General features: G+C 37.5%; 1 protein-coding gene across 8 annotated transcripts in view; it reads right to left on the reverse strand.

The window, feature by feature from the left end:
- Positions 1–10,865: 10,865 nt before the first annotated feature.
- ANKRD44 (ankyrin repeat domain 44) overlaps positions 10,866–17,371 on the reverse strand; it is a 151,848-nt gene continuing 145,342 nt past the window's right edge. For 4 of the 8 annotated variants that reach the window (XM_081936488.1, XM_081936486.1, XM_081936487.1 and 1 more), the window contains 3 exons: positions 17,126–17,208; positions 16,830–16,921; positions 10,866–12,618 (listed from right to left, as the gene is read on the reverse strand). In XM_081936488.1, the coding sequence (XP_081792614.1) occupies positions 12,353–12,618; positions 16,830–16,921; positions 17,126–17,208 (441 nt within the window). In that variant the 3' untranslated portion in view covers positions 10,866–12,352. The remainder of the gene's footprint in view (positions 12,619–16,829; positions 16,922–17,125; positions 17,209–17,371) is intronic. The other 4 variants (XM_081936490.1, XM_081936489.1, XM_081936492.1 and 1 more) reach the window with 3 other exon arrangements.

Below are 17,371 nucleotides of genomic sequence, written 5' to 3' on the forward strand. Positions count from 1 at the left end.
TGTTTGGGAGGTCGACAAAAACGGCCTCAGAATTCTCGGGCGGGGGTCTTTCCGTCCGCCATCTTGGGAAGGTCCCTCGGATCGGGTGGGCGGGGCGAGTAGGCCGTTTAGACGGCCGGTTTATTTTAAGCACCTTTGGGATAACCGTGACCTGGATGGCTGAGAATCTCCATAGACTTTCAGCGGGGAAGATTTCCCAGGGGTCGCTAACGGGGAATCGGAGGTTGGGGAGCGCCATTAGCAGCAGTGGAGGCTTGCATCTAATACCAATTTAAGCCCGAATCATAAATGAGCACGAACATGAAAAACGGTAAGGAGGAAGAGTTCCGACTATCGTTGGGAAATTGAGCCACATCTTTAAAAGATGATGTGAACGGCTTGTTGGACGAAACGTGTTATGTTGGATCATAACACTTATTTAATAATAAAATTATTAACACACACGAAAGAATGAGTCTTGAACATCACCCCCGAGCGAAGCTATTTGCTTTGTGGTTGCTAGATCCGGATTCGGACAACCTGCTGGAGTTATCAAACTCTCAACTTCTTGCTGTCATCTCCTGGTCGTCTGGATTCAATCAAACCCGTTTTCCTCCTAATCTCTTACCGGCCAATTCTTCACCTGACTATATAAAGCCACATGTTATGTAGAAACTAAATTTAGTGGAGTTTAACCCAAATTAACCCTGCTTGCAACTTGTTGGCAGTAATATGAACAATGATCAATAGCAAAATCAAAGTTGAGGAAATGATAGGAAAAAAAGGATACAGGCTAACTGAAGAGATGCTGAGTCACATCTGGAATAGATTAGTTGCTACATCATACTATGCTTGGCTAATAATCCTCAATTTACAACAAGTTGAGTAATCATCAACTTAAAAATGAGGCCAAAATGAGCAAAACAGTTAAGTGAATTTTGCCCCATTTTATGATCTTTTCTGCCACAGTTAACTGAATCACTGCACTTGTAAGTTACTAACAGTTGTTAAGTGAATCTAGCTTCCCTATTGCTTCTATCTCAAAAAGCGATTATATGACCCCAGGCACTGCATGACAGTTGCCAAATTTTCTAATTTTGATCATGTGACCATGGGGCTACTGCAACGGTGTAAGTATGAAAACGGGTCATAAGTCACTTTTTTCAGTGCTTTTGTAAGTTTGAATAGTCGCTAAGCAAATGGTTGCAAGTCATATGCAATGCATAATCAGATTTCATTTGCAACATAAGTATATCTGTGCTCATACTATGCTGCATAATAATAAGACCAATGTAAAAATTACTCTAAATGCACTCAAAGAACTGTTTAAATTTCATTAGATTAAAAGGAAATTATGTACATGTTTCTACTTGAATTCTGCTCCCTCTTTTTTTTCTTCAAAAGATGGTTGAAGACATCTTGAAACCTGTCAAACTTGAAATGCAAGTATCATGGTGCAAAAATCTCTGCCCATCCCTTAGTTAATATCAGGACTGCTTAATAAATAAATAAAACACACATTCTCTGCTCATGTTCTTTATGTATACTGTGTGCAAAACACCTCCACTTACTGGAAGGGAAGGCGTCCTTTCTCTTTGAAACACGTGAAAGTTCAGGAATCAGGGTGAGGCTGAAGATTTTGTAATTGAGAAAGTGTCAGAGCTGTTGTTTTTTCCCCACCAAAAGATCATTGTTGTACTGAAGGGTCAGATATTTATGGTTTACAAATAAATTGGTTCAGTCCCTGAATGAGCCATCCTCATGGCATTAAGAAAGGTTTGACTTTTTTTTTCTCAAACCAGTATGGAATCACTATGTGAAAATGCTCTGTCTAAAAGAGCACTGGTGGTGCAATGCTTAGAAACAGTATCGCAGGCTAACTCTGCCCACAGCCTGGAGTTTGATCCTGATGGGCTCAAGGTTGACTCAGCCTTCCATCCTTCAAACTTCAGTAAAATGAGGATCCAGATTGTTGGGGGCAACATGATGACCCTCTAAACAACTCAGAGAGTGCTGTAAAGCACTATGGGGTGGTATATACCGGTAAGTCTAAGTGCTATTGCTAAATTTGCATTGAATTATTTTTGTTCTAAAAATCAAATACCCATGCTTCACATTTACAAGAAGAAATGAAGATATCAGGCAATATAGGATGATGAAAAATTAATCTTAAAAAGTTTAATGATGCATAAAATTCCAATCATGAAACTTAAGAGAACATAAATATAAAATTGTTTCTTACAAACAGTAGGTTTCTGTACAATTGGTTTATGTACCAAACAATTTGGTAATGCAAAACCATCCAACATTTCGGTTCTGGCAGCAGTCAGCTTGATGTCTTCTGGAAGCTTGCAAATAGTTTCCCTATTATTTACAGTATGTTTATCCCACCTCCAGTAAGCCAAGATGAGGCAAACTCAGTTAAAGTACTTTCTGACCAGGATGACAAGGGTTTCAATCAGACATTTTTTTAGTTATGGTCAAAGATGACCGTTAAAAATAGAAATCAAATTTCAACAGGTGATTTAAACGAGAGAGAAAAAAATTGCAAAACTAAATAATAGAAGAAATTGTTCAACAAATTATTCTTGTTTGGAAATGATAGCTGTAACTTCCTTTCTTACATATTAACAATCCAATAATTAATTGATTATGGGCCTTCAAGCAACTAAAAGATAAATTCACTATTCTTAATCTCTGACTTTCTCTGAATTTAGCAATTATTTTATTAAATTATTTCAAAGACCTGTATAAAAGTGACTCAAAGTAGAATGTGGTCTACCCTTTTTATTCACTGAAATTTACATGGGCATATTAGTTATGTTTTTGGAATATTGTAACATTTAGACTACTGCTACTTTGTCCACAATGGACTGCCTTTAAGGACCAGACTGAAGGCCCAGTGTGTGCAAAATGCAGGGATCTCAGTGTACATGGGCTTTTAGGGGTACTTGTTACACCTTTCCTGAAGGCTTTGCATAGGCCTCTTATCAGTTTTGGGTTGTAATTTAAAGTAATCTTAATTAATTAAAAACAGTTTCAACTTTGAATGGTTGTATGATCACAATGAGTTATAACCACAATTTTGGGTACAATTACAGTTGCAAATTGGTGGGCACATTGGCAGCAGAAGTGAGGAGACATTAGGAAGATGGGGAGGGTACATATAAAGTGGTTGTTAGCAGGGATGTGTGGTCAGGGGAGGCAGGGGAGGCAGAGCCTCACCTCTCATCATGAAATAATATATAATAAATTATAATATATATATTTCCTCCCATCCCTTTTACACGGTTCCCGCTAAGCTCCAGTAAGGAGAAGAGCTTTTGGGGAGTGAAGAGGAAGAGGAGGGAGGAGGAGGAGGTGTGCGCGCGGGGTGGTGCCAGCTGGGCAACCGGTGGAGGCAGGAGGGTTCTCGGAAGCGCCAATAACCTTCCTGCCTCCGCTGTACTTTGCGCCCTCCTCGCAACTGCAATAGACGTCCAGAAGTGGCAGGGGCTGTTGGGCTGGAAGCCCAAACCCCATTAGCCACAAAAGCCGCTTCTGGACGTATATTGCAGTCGCGAGGAGCGCGCGAAGTCCAGCAGAGGCAGGAAGATTCTCGTCGTTCCCCAGGCGCTTTCGTGGCTTCGTCATCAAGACGAAGTCCAGGAGTGCCAACAACATTTCTGCCTCCGCTGGACTTCGTCTTGATGATGTCGCCGCAGCTCCCAGGATGGACGGAGGTAGCCAGAGTGGCGCCGAGGCAGTCCGGCGGGCGAGCAAAAGAGGATCAGGCTGCCTGATCCTCCATTGCTCGCTCGCTCTTTCGTCCACCCGGACCACCTCGGCGCCGCTCTGGAGGTCCGGCCGCGCCCAGCCGCTGCGGCGACGTCATCAAGACGAAGTGGCTTGGATGCAAAGTGCTTTTCAGTGCTTTTCTGTGCGTCTGGCATTTAGGTAGATAGCTGGATGTCCTAAACGCCAGACGCTCAGAAAAGCACTGAAAAGCAGCTGCTGTTGGGAACTGCGGAGCGCGAGCCGGCGGAGCGCGCTCAGGAAGGCGGGGAATGGGGTCACGTGTGCTGGAGGCTGAGCCTCAGCCTCCAGCACACTTGGTCCCATTCCCCACCTTCCTGATGACGTCACCAGCCTCACCAGCCATAAAACTCACCGCACGTCACTGGTTGTTAGATAACACTTCCCATCTAGTGTGGTAGCGTGGTTACAGAGTTGGACTAGCAGTGAGAGTGGAGACCCAGATTCCATTCCACTCTCAGGCCTAGAAGGTCATCAGGTGACTTTAAGCCAGCCCAAATCCCAAGGTAATGGTTGTAGGGGAAAGCAGAAAGGACTCTATGTAAGTCACATTGAGTTCCAGTACAAAATGTGGGATATAAGTAGACGAGCAGCTGGATGAATCCTTTGATTTTTGGAAACCATCTGGCAATGATCGAAGAGATCCATTGTATGTAATGCAGTCCCACCATTAGGCAATCCGTTTTATAATGGAGGACACTACGGACTTCTACAATGATTTTATAATTGTCAGTTGTTAATCTTTTCACTTGAGACTTATTTCTGGATAACACTACAATACTCAACTCTGATTTCTGTACAGTTTTACTACCTTTGCATAGTTATTGGACATGGAAATAAGCAACGACAGATCCATATAAATGCCTTTCTCCAATCATATTTGGTTCTTTTCTAAAAATCCTTTCTCCCTTCATGCCTGCTCCTTCAAGAATAAGGAACAGGCCTTTAGTACTTTTACTGTACACTTCTAAGCAACTGAACTTAGTATGATAATTGATAGAAGTTTATAGAAAATGCTATTTTTTCAAGATCTCCAGAGTCATATTTGTTAAACCTGTGCTATAGAAGAACACATTCTTATTTTTCAGGTGATTAATATCTGGATGAATAGATAACTTTTGGAGTACCATTTTATTATTTTGCAAAGTTTTTCATGAGTGATTTTGGGATATATCAGTCTCATTTATGCTATTCATAACAATTGCATTGCTTTATGTTTTTACAGTTTTAGATACATATTTTTATAATGTATTTTAAGCACTGTTCAGAAAGCTGTACTGACTAGTATTTTTCAGCAGTTATATATTTCTTATTTTTTACAGGCATTCAAAAAACTGTAAAATGTAAAAATACTGATGAATGAATTTGGGGTTGCCATGGTATTTGTACTATTTATTTATAAAAATATTCATCTGAATGCATTTTAATATTACTGTAATTTTCAAATAAAAAGTCCATTACAGTTAATACAACGTTCAGTAGTTGAAAGGATATTAAACTTGAGTACACCCAGCCCATGGTTGTAAGTAATATTTCATATCCATTTTTAAAAGCACATAATGTAACACATTGGTTAATTCAAAATCAATATACTTTTAAAATTTAAAAAATTAGCAACAAACCATTCAACAATATTTCATACTGTTTATTACAAATATTTCATACAAAATGTAACACTGGCACCAGATTCATGACACCATGGTTTGTAAAGATATATTGCACATGCTAAAAGCATAAAATATACAGACAAAGCTACAAAACATTAGATATTGGCTTTTTAAAATGTATGTCACTGCATTACAAACACAGATAGTTGCATTTAATACACACTCAAGATTGTCACCATTTTAAAACATCCTTCCCAATAACACTGACTTAAGGTTTGCTTCGTGTAATAAGAAAATGTATAAATTCCTATACAAATTTAGCATATTAATTTTATGTCAACGCAAATGTTTTTTTTTTAAGACAAAGTCATAAAGCTTTGAAACGAAAACATATAGGTATTATATTGCTTCAGTATGACTCAAATGAAGGAAAAACATGTTCACAATAGTAGATATCCAGCATACACAAATATAAAAAGGCACTCTAAAAGTTTCTTACATTATGAAACTCAGGTGCATTATCAAGTTTCTAAACAGAGAAGACAAGAAATTGAATTTACTCAATTCATAGTTAAATACAAAGGTTTGCTATAATAGTACCAAACACAACATGGTGCCCTTTTAGTAGTGATACAGATATCCCCTGAGCTAGTTTATCTTAACACTTGAAACAATACAGATCAGCAAGGGGTAAGTGCCATGCATTGTAACCTGGCAGCTGAAGTTTCACATGAATGGAATACAAGCTGCTAACACAGAACCGTAACTATAGAGAAGTGCATGCGTTATTACTCACCTTCTAGATCATGCTTCTCAATCTTTATCAAATCATCACCACTGATGTCAGTAGAATAGAGTGCTTATCTTTTGACAAAAGCTAATCAAACAAATCAAAACAGGCCATAACTGACATTTATTACTATAGTTAAAATACAGTACCTTATCTGCTACTAAACCGTATTGCCATTTAGAGAAGAAAGCGATTAGAATGGAATCCATAGTCCAGTGACACTAACTGCAAATTTCCCATTTTAATTAAGATGGTTTTATTACTCTTTTATATGAAAGTAATACATATAAAAGAGATAGATAAGCATATATTTGGAAAAGATGGCCCTACAAATGAATATAGGTCTATTCAGAAACAAATTATTTTAAGTTCAAAAGATTGTATAGCCGGGATTTTAGCCATATTGTCTTTTCAAGACAGTAGGCTGGGATTGTTGATAGGACAGAAACACATAATGTAGTCTAAACTCAGGAACTCAGAACTATATTCTATTATATTTCTATATAGATATGCAGAGGATTTTAGCATAAAGTGTTGAAAAATGTATTTATAGAAGTCACTATCAAATTATTTGGGTGAGAAGATTATTGTACTGTGAATGACTCGAATGCTGTAGAAGATTTCTGTTTGCAAGGTGGATTGTCCTTTGACCTCTGTTCCCCAAATTTACTTTCCCCCTACCCTCCTGTTTTGTGGAGGCTGCAGTGGTGTGTGTATGTGTGTATTTATTGGTGACTAGCTTGATATGATCAGCCAAGAAGAAGGAAGAAGAAAATGAGACTTTTTACTCAATTCTACATGGAACATTGGTGTTTTGTTTCAAGTGATGTTTAATAATATTTAGTACTGTTCTAGAGATCTCACTTCAGTTATAAAACATTACAATACTAAGAAAGAAAACTTATAGATTTGTAAGTGTAGTTTGATTTCCCTGACTGTTTGGTGAACCTTTTTTCTTTTTGGTCATTCTGTTTATTTCATGTCTTCCTTCATAGCTATACCATTATAACCAAATGCATTGCTCTTCTTTTTTGAAAAAAAAACATAACAGCAAACTATTGTTATTAGATGATAGGTAGGCTCCAGATGACTCACAACTATGAGGGCATCTCCATGCAACCACTGTTGCCATTCTAAAAACTCAGAATTATTCAGCATCAACCTGTTATAGTCCTGACTTCAGCTGCTGAAAACCCCACGAGTGGATTAACTTTCTTTCTAATGGACCAACAGGAAAGTATCAAAAATGGCATTCAGATTGTGCCCCACCTCCTCAATTTCCTTCCATACTTTCCTTTTCTAGAAAAGCAGAAAAAGAGAAAAAATGAGAGACAGTGAAAAAACATGCACAAGAATGTAAGGCCTTACAACTGCAAAACCACATTTCTACAACACTAAAACCTGGCAAAAGGACATGATGTGATAGTGCAGTGATGGCGAACCTATGGCACGCATGCCACAGATGGCACGCGGAGCCATTTGTCAGGGAACCCGAGGCGCTGCCCTGTCAGCTGGCCAGCACGCATTTAACCCTTTTTTAAAGCCATTTTTCGCCCTCCCCAGGCTCCAGAGCCTTTATAGGAGACTGGGGAGGGCGAAAAGAGCCTCCCCCGCCCCCCAAAGGCCCTCCGGAGGCTTCATGAGCTTCCCTGAAGCCTCCAGAGCACAAAAAACCCGGCCCTATGGGCAAACCGGAAGTTCGAGAATGGACTTCCGGTTTGCTCGGAGGGTCATTTTGACTGCTCCGGAGGCTTCAGGGAAGTGTCCTGAAGGTCCTTCAAGCCTTCGGAGTGCTGAAAACGAACCTCCGAGCAAACCGGAAGTCACTTCCCGTTTGCTTGGAGGTTCGTTTTGACTGCTCTGGAGGCTTCAGGGAAGCGTCCTGAAGGTCCCTGAAGCCTCCGGAGGGTTTCCAGGGGGGCGGGGGAGGCTGTTTTCACCCTCCCCAGGCTCCTATAAAGCCTCTGGAGCCTGGGGAGTGCAAAAAAAGCATGCAAAAAATGGGGGGGGGTGCCTGTAGTGCACGCATGCGCACGGGGGGGCGCACATTGCATTATGGGTGCGGTATGCCCGCACACTAGCCCCCTGCGCTCCCCCCACTTATGGCACGCGAGCCAAAAAAGGTTCGCCATCGCTGTGATAGTGCTATGGAAGCTTATGAGTAATGGGAAAATGTGAGGAGAGAGCTCCCACCAACAAAAAAACAGCCTGTCTCCAAGCTCTAATGTGAAAAGTGGAAAATTAGGGAATCTTCTGGGGCTACAGCTGAGCTCTGCTATCTAATAAAAATCATAATGTGAAATTATAGAGTGTTGGTCCAATGCATGAAACCTCTCGGTTCTTCTTTATCAGAATTTATTAAAGTGTGGTCTTAGAACCCTTGGGGGGGGGGTGTCCCCTCAAGTCTATAAAATCAAAATTATTTGCCCACCTAGATTGAAATATACAGCATTAAAATCCCATCAACAATCATGAGAAGCAAGAGTGTCAATAGTAAAGATAGATAAACATAATCCATTCAGCCAAAAGTTCTTTTGGAGTCCTCCATGATTTTCAAAAGAGGGAAGAGATCCTGAGATAATAATAATAATAAAAACACTGTTCTATGCCAACGGATTTTAACACAGAGAAATTACTCAACATTAGCCCTTTCCTCTTAAAGCACACTTAGAACCTACAGTAATCTCTCACTTCCTGAAGTGCTGTACAATTGGGCTACTATGCTCTATAAAGTATTCTAATTATTGGCTCATTAATGAAGTTTGTGACTTGTGCAGCCCTGGCCGATATCCAAGTGAAATTTTTGCTGAACAGTCAAGAAAACAAAGTGATCTTTCTACATTTTCCTCATTTCTTTCATTTCCTTTTATTTTTAAAAAACCAATTTCCGTGTAAAACTAATTATAAATGATTAAGATCTTTCTGCTGGGAAGCATCCATAGATGCACTGCAAAACTTTAATTGTGGGTTTTAAGGAACATCCAGTAGTCCTCAGAATTTAACAAACACCTTAAAATCCACGACAGGATTTAACATCCTCTGTATTTAATAGGAATCAAGGCAATAACTAGTGAGGGGCTCTTATATTATAGTTCCTAGTCATGTACAAATATCATTTAAACATACATATATGCTAATATTGTAATTTCAAAATGTGTGCATAAATATTGCCTTTTTCTTAAAAACTCGTAATTACCATTTTGTATTTTACAGGTCTGTAACAATTTATACACACTTGCGTTCTTAAGAAAAATAGTCTCTCTTTATTTTATCCTTGCTACAGAATGCAAATTGTAGGATGAAAAACTTGTCTAAGACCTGGTTGAAAGTCTATATATCATGATGGAGAATTTTGTTAATAATCATGGATCAAATTGAAAAACGACTGGAGAATATTTTATTACCCTAAATCACGGGTGTCAAACTTGCGGCATCACGTTGTCACGTGATGTATCATGACTCCCCCCCCCCTTTGCTAAAGTGGGTGGCATGGCCAGCACAGGACACATCTGGCCCACGAGCCGTGAAATTGACACCCCTGCCCTAAATTCAAATAGAGATTGGGGTCGTAAATGTTCCTAGAATAGAAGTGCCTAACTTTGTGCTTATTTATATTGTGAGAGAAAATTTAATTTCTGATATGCTAATCAGTAGTTGGGACAAAAAAATCAGTCATGTAACAGAAAGATCAATTGATTTATGGGAATATTTCTGATCCTAGTTTTTCTTTTGGTATTTTGCTGGGAATTTTTCCTCTCAGTACACTGGCTGGGGGTTAAAAAAAGGAACAACTGAGAGTTTCAGTCAGTGTTAGTGGTACCTTTTCATTTCAGGCATTTTTGTTTGCGAGTGTAACTACAAAATAGCTGAAAACTGAGGAACATTGTCACCTGTCTGAGAATAAAGAGTCTCCTACGAGGATTACATTTTAGATGTGTGCAAAGCATTTTGAATTTATAACACTTCTGGTACAGTACAGTACGGAACAGTTTCAGTGAAATCAGCACAATATTGTGCAGAAACAGTTGTTTCAAATTGGAAATGTTTCATAACTTCCATTACAATGCAAGATGTCTGGTTTCTATTTTTTTGCAATGTATAGCCCAGAATGAAAATACATTTGATTTAGATGAAGGTGCAGTCTCAAGATGGAAGCTTTTCCAGCAAATCTTGTTTATAGAAGCAAAGAGAAACTTTGTTACGTTTTACTGATCATCCAAGAATAAATTCACATATTCTGTCTTTAACATACTTTGATATATAGCAATGAGTGGTTATGTTAAATTATTTCAAATATCTGTGTAGAATAGATAACAAAGCAGCGGATAGTCTACTATCTGTTCTGTTTCAGGTTTTTTTGAGTATTTTGCTTCCATAAACAAGGAAGGACACATCCCTCTTGATTCCACAATTCTCCTTTAGAACATTGTCACATTTTCACCACCATCCTTTTAAAGACTAAATCACACATTTTTTTCCTTTATATGTTCCCCTCTGCTTTGCCAACAAATACTATGCAACGTACGCCTCCACTGCATTTGACAAAATGTGCATGAAACTATTCCCAGCTGGCTGCGTAAGAGCTGAAAATGATAACTGTGTGCATTTGTTCCATCAAACCCAGCATACTAAATTTGCTTAAATTCATAGCTAATAACACATTATAGAATTAAGAAGTAGGACAAACCATGGTCAATTTTTCTGGGCACTTGTTTCATTTCAAATAAATATAAACACATTTAACATTACAAGTACGAACACTAGTCTGGAAAAATAAACTGTGATCAACACATCATCATCATCATCGGTTACAAATGTCAAAGTATCTACTAGAAATAACCCAAGACTCTTAATTACAGAAAACACTATTTGTGCATCGGTGATTAGAAAAGTTACTTGATTTTTCCCCCTTGCATTATTAAAAAAATAATAAAGTCTTCTGAAGCCTTTTGGTCCTCATGGTATAGCTGGTTAGTTCTTTATATTTTAAGAGTCTCACTCTTCTTTCTGTACACCTTTCTCAGGCGAGGAAAAGGGTCCGTTTGACCTAGAAGCTTTGGCAGAAGGAGTAGATATTCATAATGCAAAGTAAATTGATGCCAGCAGGACTGTTTAGTACAACCCAGTTCCCTTCTGTATGATTACTTAACTTTTCCAATTTATGTTTTGGTTTTGTCTCCTGTTTGCATCTTAGCACAGCAATGATAAATATGAAGTACTGTAATCTATCTCATTGTATACTTTCCAAAAAAGTCAGACAATGCTTATGATAAAAATCACATTACACATAAAGATAACAAAAAGTCAATTCAAATGAGCAGGGTGAAACATTTCGGTGCATTAAACATTATTTTTAGAACTGATTTTTCCTAAAACAAATAATTGCTGGACAGCACAGGTAAGACAAGTTCCCAAGGATCCCTACTTGGAGAGTGCAAATAAACCATGCATGCTTGTGCTGAATGGTAACAAAAATAAGGCAAATCTCATCTGCCTTTACAATAATCTCTTTGCTGCAGCTGCAGGTGGGTATGTTGTGATGAGGCAAACAAGATTTGATCCTAATGATTTTAAATTGCAAATGGAAGCAGCAAATACCTATTGTTTTAAAACACCTATTGGGTATTATTGTGATGAATTTAGAAGTCTGAATTGCCACAGAAAATGGAGGTGTTGGCAGTATTTGTCCAAACCCAAATCAAACTATGTGGCTTTACCTTTGGTTTTTATAACAAAGATACTAAAAATGAAGACTATATATCTATACAAGAGATACTAGAGATGGGAAGGTCTTCTGACAATCCAGAAGCACCCTACTTAATGACTTTATATCAGCAGTTTAATATAGCTAACATATTAATATAGACATAACAGTTCCCTGTTTACTTGTGCTGTCAAAATAGAAAAAGGCAGCTTCTTTTTTCTGCATATAATAGGAGGTAGAGACTTCCAGTGGAGCCCTTAGAATTTATGGAAAGCACAGTAGTGCTGGAAGCAAAACATTAACTAGAGTGCATTAAAAAAAAATCCTTAAATTTCTAAAAGGTTCTATTTAATTGCAAATTTTAGTCTTTGCTGTTCTCATTCATAAATGAAGGTGAGGTGAAATTCAGGTGTTTTTAAAGAAAATTCCAGATTAAATGCAAATGCAATCAAGAAAGGGGCACTGAATTTTAAAAAGTCAAAATGTTTCAGAATCAGAATCATTGTCATTGTATCCATTTTCTGCTCCTTCATCATTCATTGTTTTACTATATGAGTTAAGAGTGCTGCTCATATTGGAGCTATTGCAGAGAAGAGTCCTGCTCAAATGGTCTTTTTTAAAAGAAATGAAGTTGAGCGGCGTCATTGTACTGGAAGGAGAAAAAGGCATCATGGTAGCCAAAATGAGTGCCAGGCAGTCAGCCACGTCTTTGTTAGGAGCGCAAGCCAGGGCTGGTGTATGACCTGGGCACAAATGCAGACAAAGCCATGGTTAGTACTAAGGGAACTAGGAAAAGATCTGAGCATTCCTTGGATACATCTCCAGATGAGCTCATAGCTAGGAGATGTATGTTTAGTCACCATCACAGCAGACAAAGCCAGGGTTACTTTAAAATTAGACATGCTGGGAAGGTACATAATTCACAAAGTGGTTCTCATAACAAGCACTATTTAATAAAAAGCAAAAGGCAACTTAAATTCTCCACAAAATGAAATAAAAACAGGTAGACCACGGTCCTGGAGGACAATGTGAATCAATATGAGCCAAGACACTGTTAGACTTAAATCACAAGATAGAAGTTCATATAAGAGTTATTCCGAGAGCAATAGCTTTCACTCAAAAGAAACTGTGTGATATTTAAGAAAACAAATTAGTAATATAGATTATTGTATTTTTACAAAAAATAATAATCTGATTAGCATTAATGTAATGGATGATTAATTATGCAATATTTTCTATGAGAAAGTTAAATAAATAATCAACATATTCAATTTAGCTAAATTCAATCATGTTTATTAAAATGTGACAGCTGAGTCTCTCTCTGTAGGACAAGCAATGTGCTCTTTACTATATATTGGATATTAAGATAGGGAAATCTTCTCTCGTAGGGAAAGTGAAAAGTAGGTGGCCTCTTAAGAAAGTGGTTAGTTCTTTCCTTCTGCTTATATGTTTCTAGAATATCAGGGGAAGCTTGTTGGATATTCCATGACAAACAGCATCACAAAAATTGGATGTCAACACACACACACACACACACACACACACACAGAGTCTTTTTTAAAAGCCTCTTCATAAGTTCTACACTGTGCAATGAGAAGAAGGCTTGATATCTTTCCACATAGAAGAGAAATAAATATTAACAACAACAGGAACAGCAACAATCTATAGAAAAAGACATTGGTATTTTTTTCTGTATAGGCAATACTTTCCTTAGTTTAAACACAGTGCAAATGAGACTAGTTTCCCTATTAGGTCTTTCCATAGATTCAGAAATTGAAATCAAAAGTTTTCACTTCTGTTCTTGGTTAAATATGGCTTTCTAAAGCAATGTTTAATATTAGTTAAAACTACATTTGCTGAAGCAGATGAACTTTTCAGAATTCCTTGTTGCTAGACAGGAAATAGGAAGAGTACTCAGTGCCAGGGGGAGAATAGATTCATTACATTTCACTAACCGAATGAATGAAGACTAAACACAAATGTTATAGGCAAACTACAGTCGATATCCCAATAATTATTGTGGTGCACTAAATGCTAGATTGTCTATTTAAGATACGATATTAAAAAAAATCACAGCTTTTAGCAAACATCAACATGCTATGAAAGTGCAAAAGATGTTCATAAACTACATATTGGCTAACACCCCTCCCCCACCCCCCGTGAATACACCTATTAGTGGATTGCCTTTTATACACACACACATAATATGGAAATTGATATGAACGCCATCCGTACTTCAGTAGTGGGTTGCCAATTTTGTTACTACCGGTTCAGGCGCACTCCCATGTGTGTTTGTGAGACACTTCTGCGCTTGCGCAGAAGCATCCAGGTGGGTGGATGAAGCCTCCCGCCGCTATTACTACCAGTTCGGCCGATCTGGGCCGAACCGGCAGCAAACCACCTCTGCTGTACTACTAATAATTTATTTAGAATATGGACTTCCATGCAGCATTAAGTTATTTAATGGAGGTTTTCTATCTGCTATGAAAATAAAGGGAAGCTTCAGAATAGTTCTGAAGCCATACAGATGCAGTTACAGTTTCATTTTAAATCAAATGCTGTATCTGTATAAATAAATGGCTCAAAACCATTTTCCAAGCAAGAGCAGCAGCACTACATATATATTACATAATCGGAGCAACAAGTGTGAATGTGTAATGTCTAGTGGAATATATGCCTTATATTGGGTGCTTATTAGCTGCTTGCTGACTTTCCGAACCATTTTGCCTTGTGAAGCTTCCACATATGTTAACTACTTAGTAGATAGACAGTGTAAGCCAGTATTATGACATGAGCTCAAAATTGTGAAAATAGTCTGGATGTCTTGTTCCTTGCCAACTCTTTGCAGCTGCCCAATCTTGGAGGGTTTTTTTTAAATGTAAAGGTAAAGGTTCCCCTCGCACATTTGTGCTAGTCATTCCTGACTCTAGGAGGCGGTGCTCATCTCCATTTCAAAGCCAAACAGCCAGCGCTTTCCGAAAACGTCTCTGTGGTCATGTGGCCAGCATGACTAAATGCCGAAGACGCATGAAGCGCTGTTACCTTCCACCAAAATGGTCCCTATTTTTCTACTTGCATTTTTACATGCTTTCAAACTGCTAGGTTGGCAGAAGCTGGGACAAGTAATGGGAGCTCTGTTATGAGGCACTAGGGATTTGAACCACCAAACTGCCAATCTTTCTTATTGACAAGTTCAGCATCTTCCAAATAAGTTACTCATCTCATTGGCTGAAAGTTCAGCCTCCAGGAATGGTTACTGAAATAAGGAAGTTGACTCTTGAATGTTATTCAAAGCTTTCTGAATAAACTGAATCAGGGCTAGTAATGAAGAATTGCTGGGAGGATGGGTTCTGTTGTTAAGGAGTACTATTATAAAAATCTCTATGTAAGTGTTTGCCTTTCCTCCTATTAGTGTGCAGAGCCCTGTATTCTGTACCCTGTAAAATTCAATACACTTGGCTGAAGCAGATTGTTTTCACTTGTATATTGGATCTAGGGATGCTTGCCGTTCAATTAGTGTCAACAGTGGGATTTGTTATACATTTATCAGCAAACCACTGGTGGAAGTGTGTAATTTTACAAAAATACTTTTTATAAGGTGGTCTCACTTAACAGTGATAATTGGGACCAGAATTTCCATCACAAAGCAACAGTCATAAAACACAATATCACATGACCATGCTGCTTAGGAAAGAAATGTCAGCATTTCCAGTTGCCTTCATTCAGCGAAATCATCACAGATTGAAACTACTAATGTCTTTTTCAAAATTTCACAGAATTGGAGAAAATGCCTTCTCCAAAAACTGAGGAAGAAAACTGGCATGTCTTTGTGTGAGTGCATCTTATTTCAGTCCTTTCTTCTAATTAAAAAGAAATTAAAATGTTTAATTGCCATCATACAATTCAAAAGTAACAGGCCTTCCTTCCCCCATGAAATGTCTTTAGAATTGTTTGGACTTTTTAAATATTAAAAAAAAAATCTGTTCTTTAATAAGTAAGGCAAGAAGGAGTCAATGACTTCATAAAAACATGCCAGTATAGCTTTTCTTCAAAAGCCCAGTTCCTATTCTTGTATTCTAGTTAGTATTTTACTTGTGAGTGTGCAATATCTGGCCAACATTTCATTAAGAATATGGTTAATATGATTAATCTGTAGCTCTCAAAAGGCCAAGATCCTAAAAGCTATATTAAATATATGCTTTAGACATCCATACATCCATATGAACATTTAGCGTATTTAATATAAATCTCCTTTCAAACATGACAGTACATGCCAAATGGATTTAAGCTTCTCTCAATGATTTGTAATGTAGTATATAGGAATGATTTATGAGAAACCACTCAGGGCCTGCAAAGCTAAGCACATAAGATCCAGACTGAGATATATTTGATCATAGATTAGTGTACTTTTCTTAGAAGGTTACCATCTAATGATCAGATATGTCAGTTGCAATAGTATATGTGAGTTCAAGATGAAAAGCGATTTGCCTAATTATTATTAATTACATTATATTCATTACATTTCACCCAAGGCCACAAAATGGCAGTGACTTGTTGTGGAAAGAACAGGAAATAATTATAACTTCAGAAAGAATGATGATAAAGTTAAAAATTAGGTTATAGGCTTTGCATTCTTCCATAAAATGAATACATTTAAAATGCAGCCCTCTTCCAAGAGTTCTGATGCCTTTATAAAACTAGAAAATTCTAAGTTTTGTTACTTTACATAAGGTATAGTTAACAAAATGTTGCAGGTGAAATAATAATGGGACTTGTTTTTATATAATAGTTTAAATAGAACTGTGTTTGTGATTACACAAATTCTATTTTTGCAATTTGGAAATTAATAACCACTGTCAGCAAGCTTAAAAATATTTTAGAAACACATATTCATATGTAATGAATAATGGCTAATTTATTGTTCATAAATTATAATATGAATATCTTCACTTACCATTTTCATCTACTGCCTGTACACATGCCCCCTTTGCTAACAATTCCTCAACTACCATCTTCAAGCCATTCTGTGCAGCAATATGAAGAGGTCTAGAAAATGTAATATCTAGATTCAGTAGGTATGATGTATTTCAAAAAGTCTACTAATAATACTATGCATAGTTTGTTCAAGTGCTTAACTACATTAAAACACTGTGAACTCTGATTGCAAACTGCAAAAGTATAAATTATATAACACTTTACTGTTATCAAAATTGTTAAATAAAAATACATGTTAATTAAAATTATACTCACGTTTGCAATGCATTGTTTTTTGCATTAATAAGGCTCGGTTCTTGTATCTTGTCAAGTATCAACAAGGCACATTTTTCATGACCCTGGAAAACAAACGCACACACTATATCTAACTATATTTAGAACATTCTAGAACACGTATGTTTTTAAATCTGATCGTAGTTAATTATTAAGGAAAGTCTAGCAGATGTGAGAACAGAGATTTCCATCTGAAAATTTTGGAAATGCATTAAGATGAAAGAATGA

The sequence above is a fragment of the Natrix helvetica genome (genome assembly GCF_964273705.1).
Source record: "Natrix helvetica genome assembly, chromosome: 1".
NCBI classification, from domain to species: Eukaryota; Metazoa; Chordata; class Lepidosauria; order Squamata; family Natricidae; genus Natrix; species Natrix helvetica.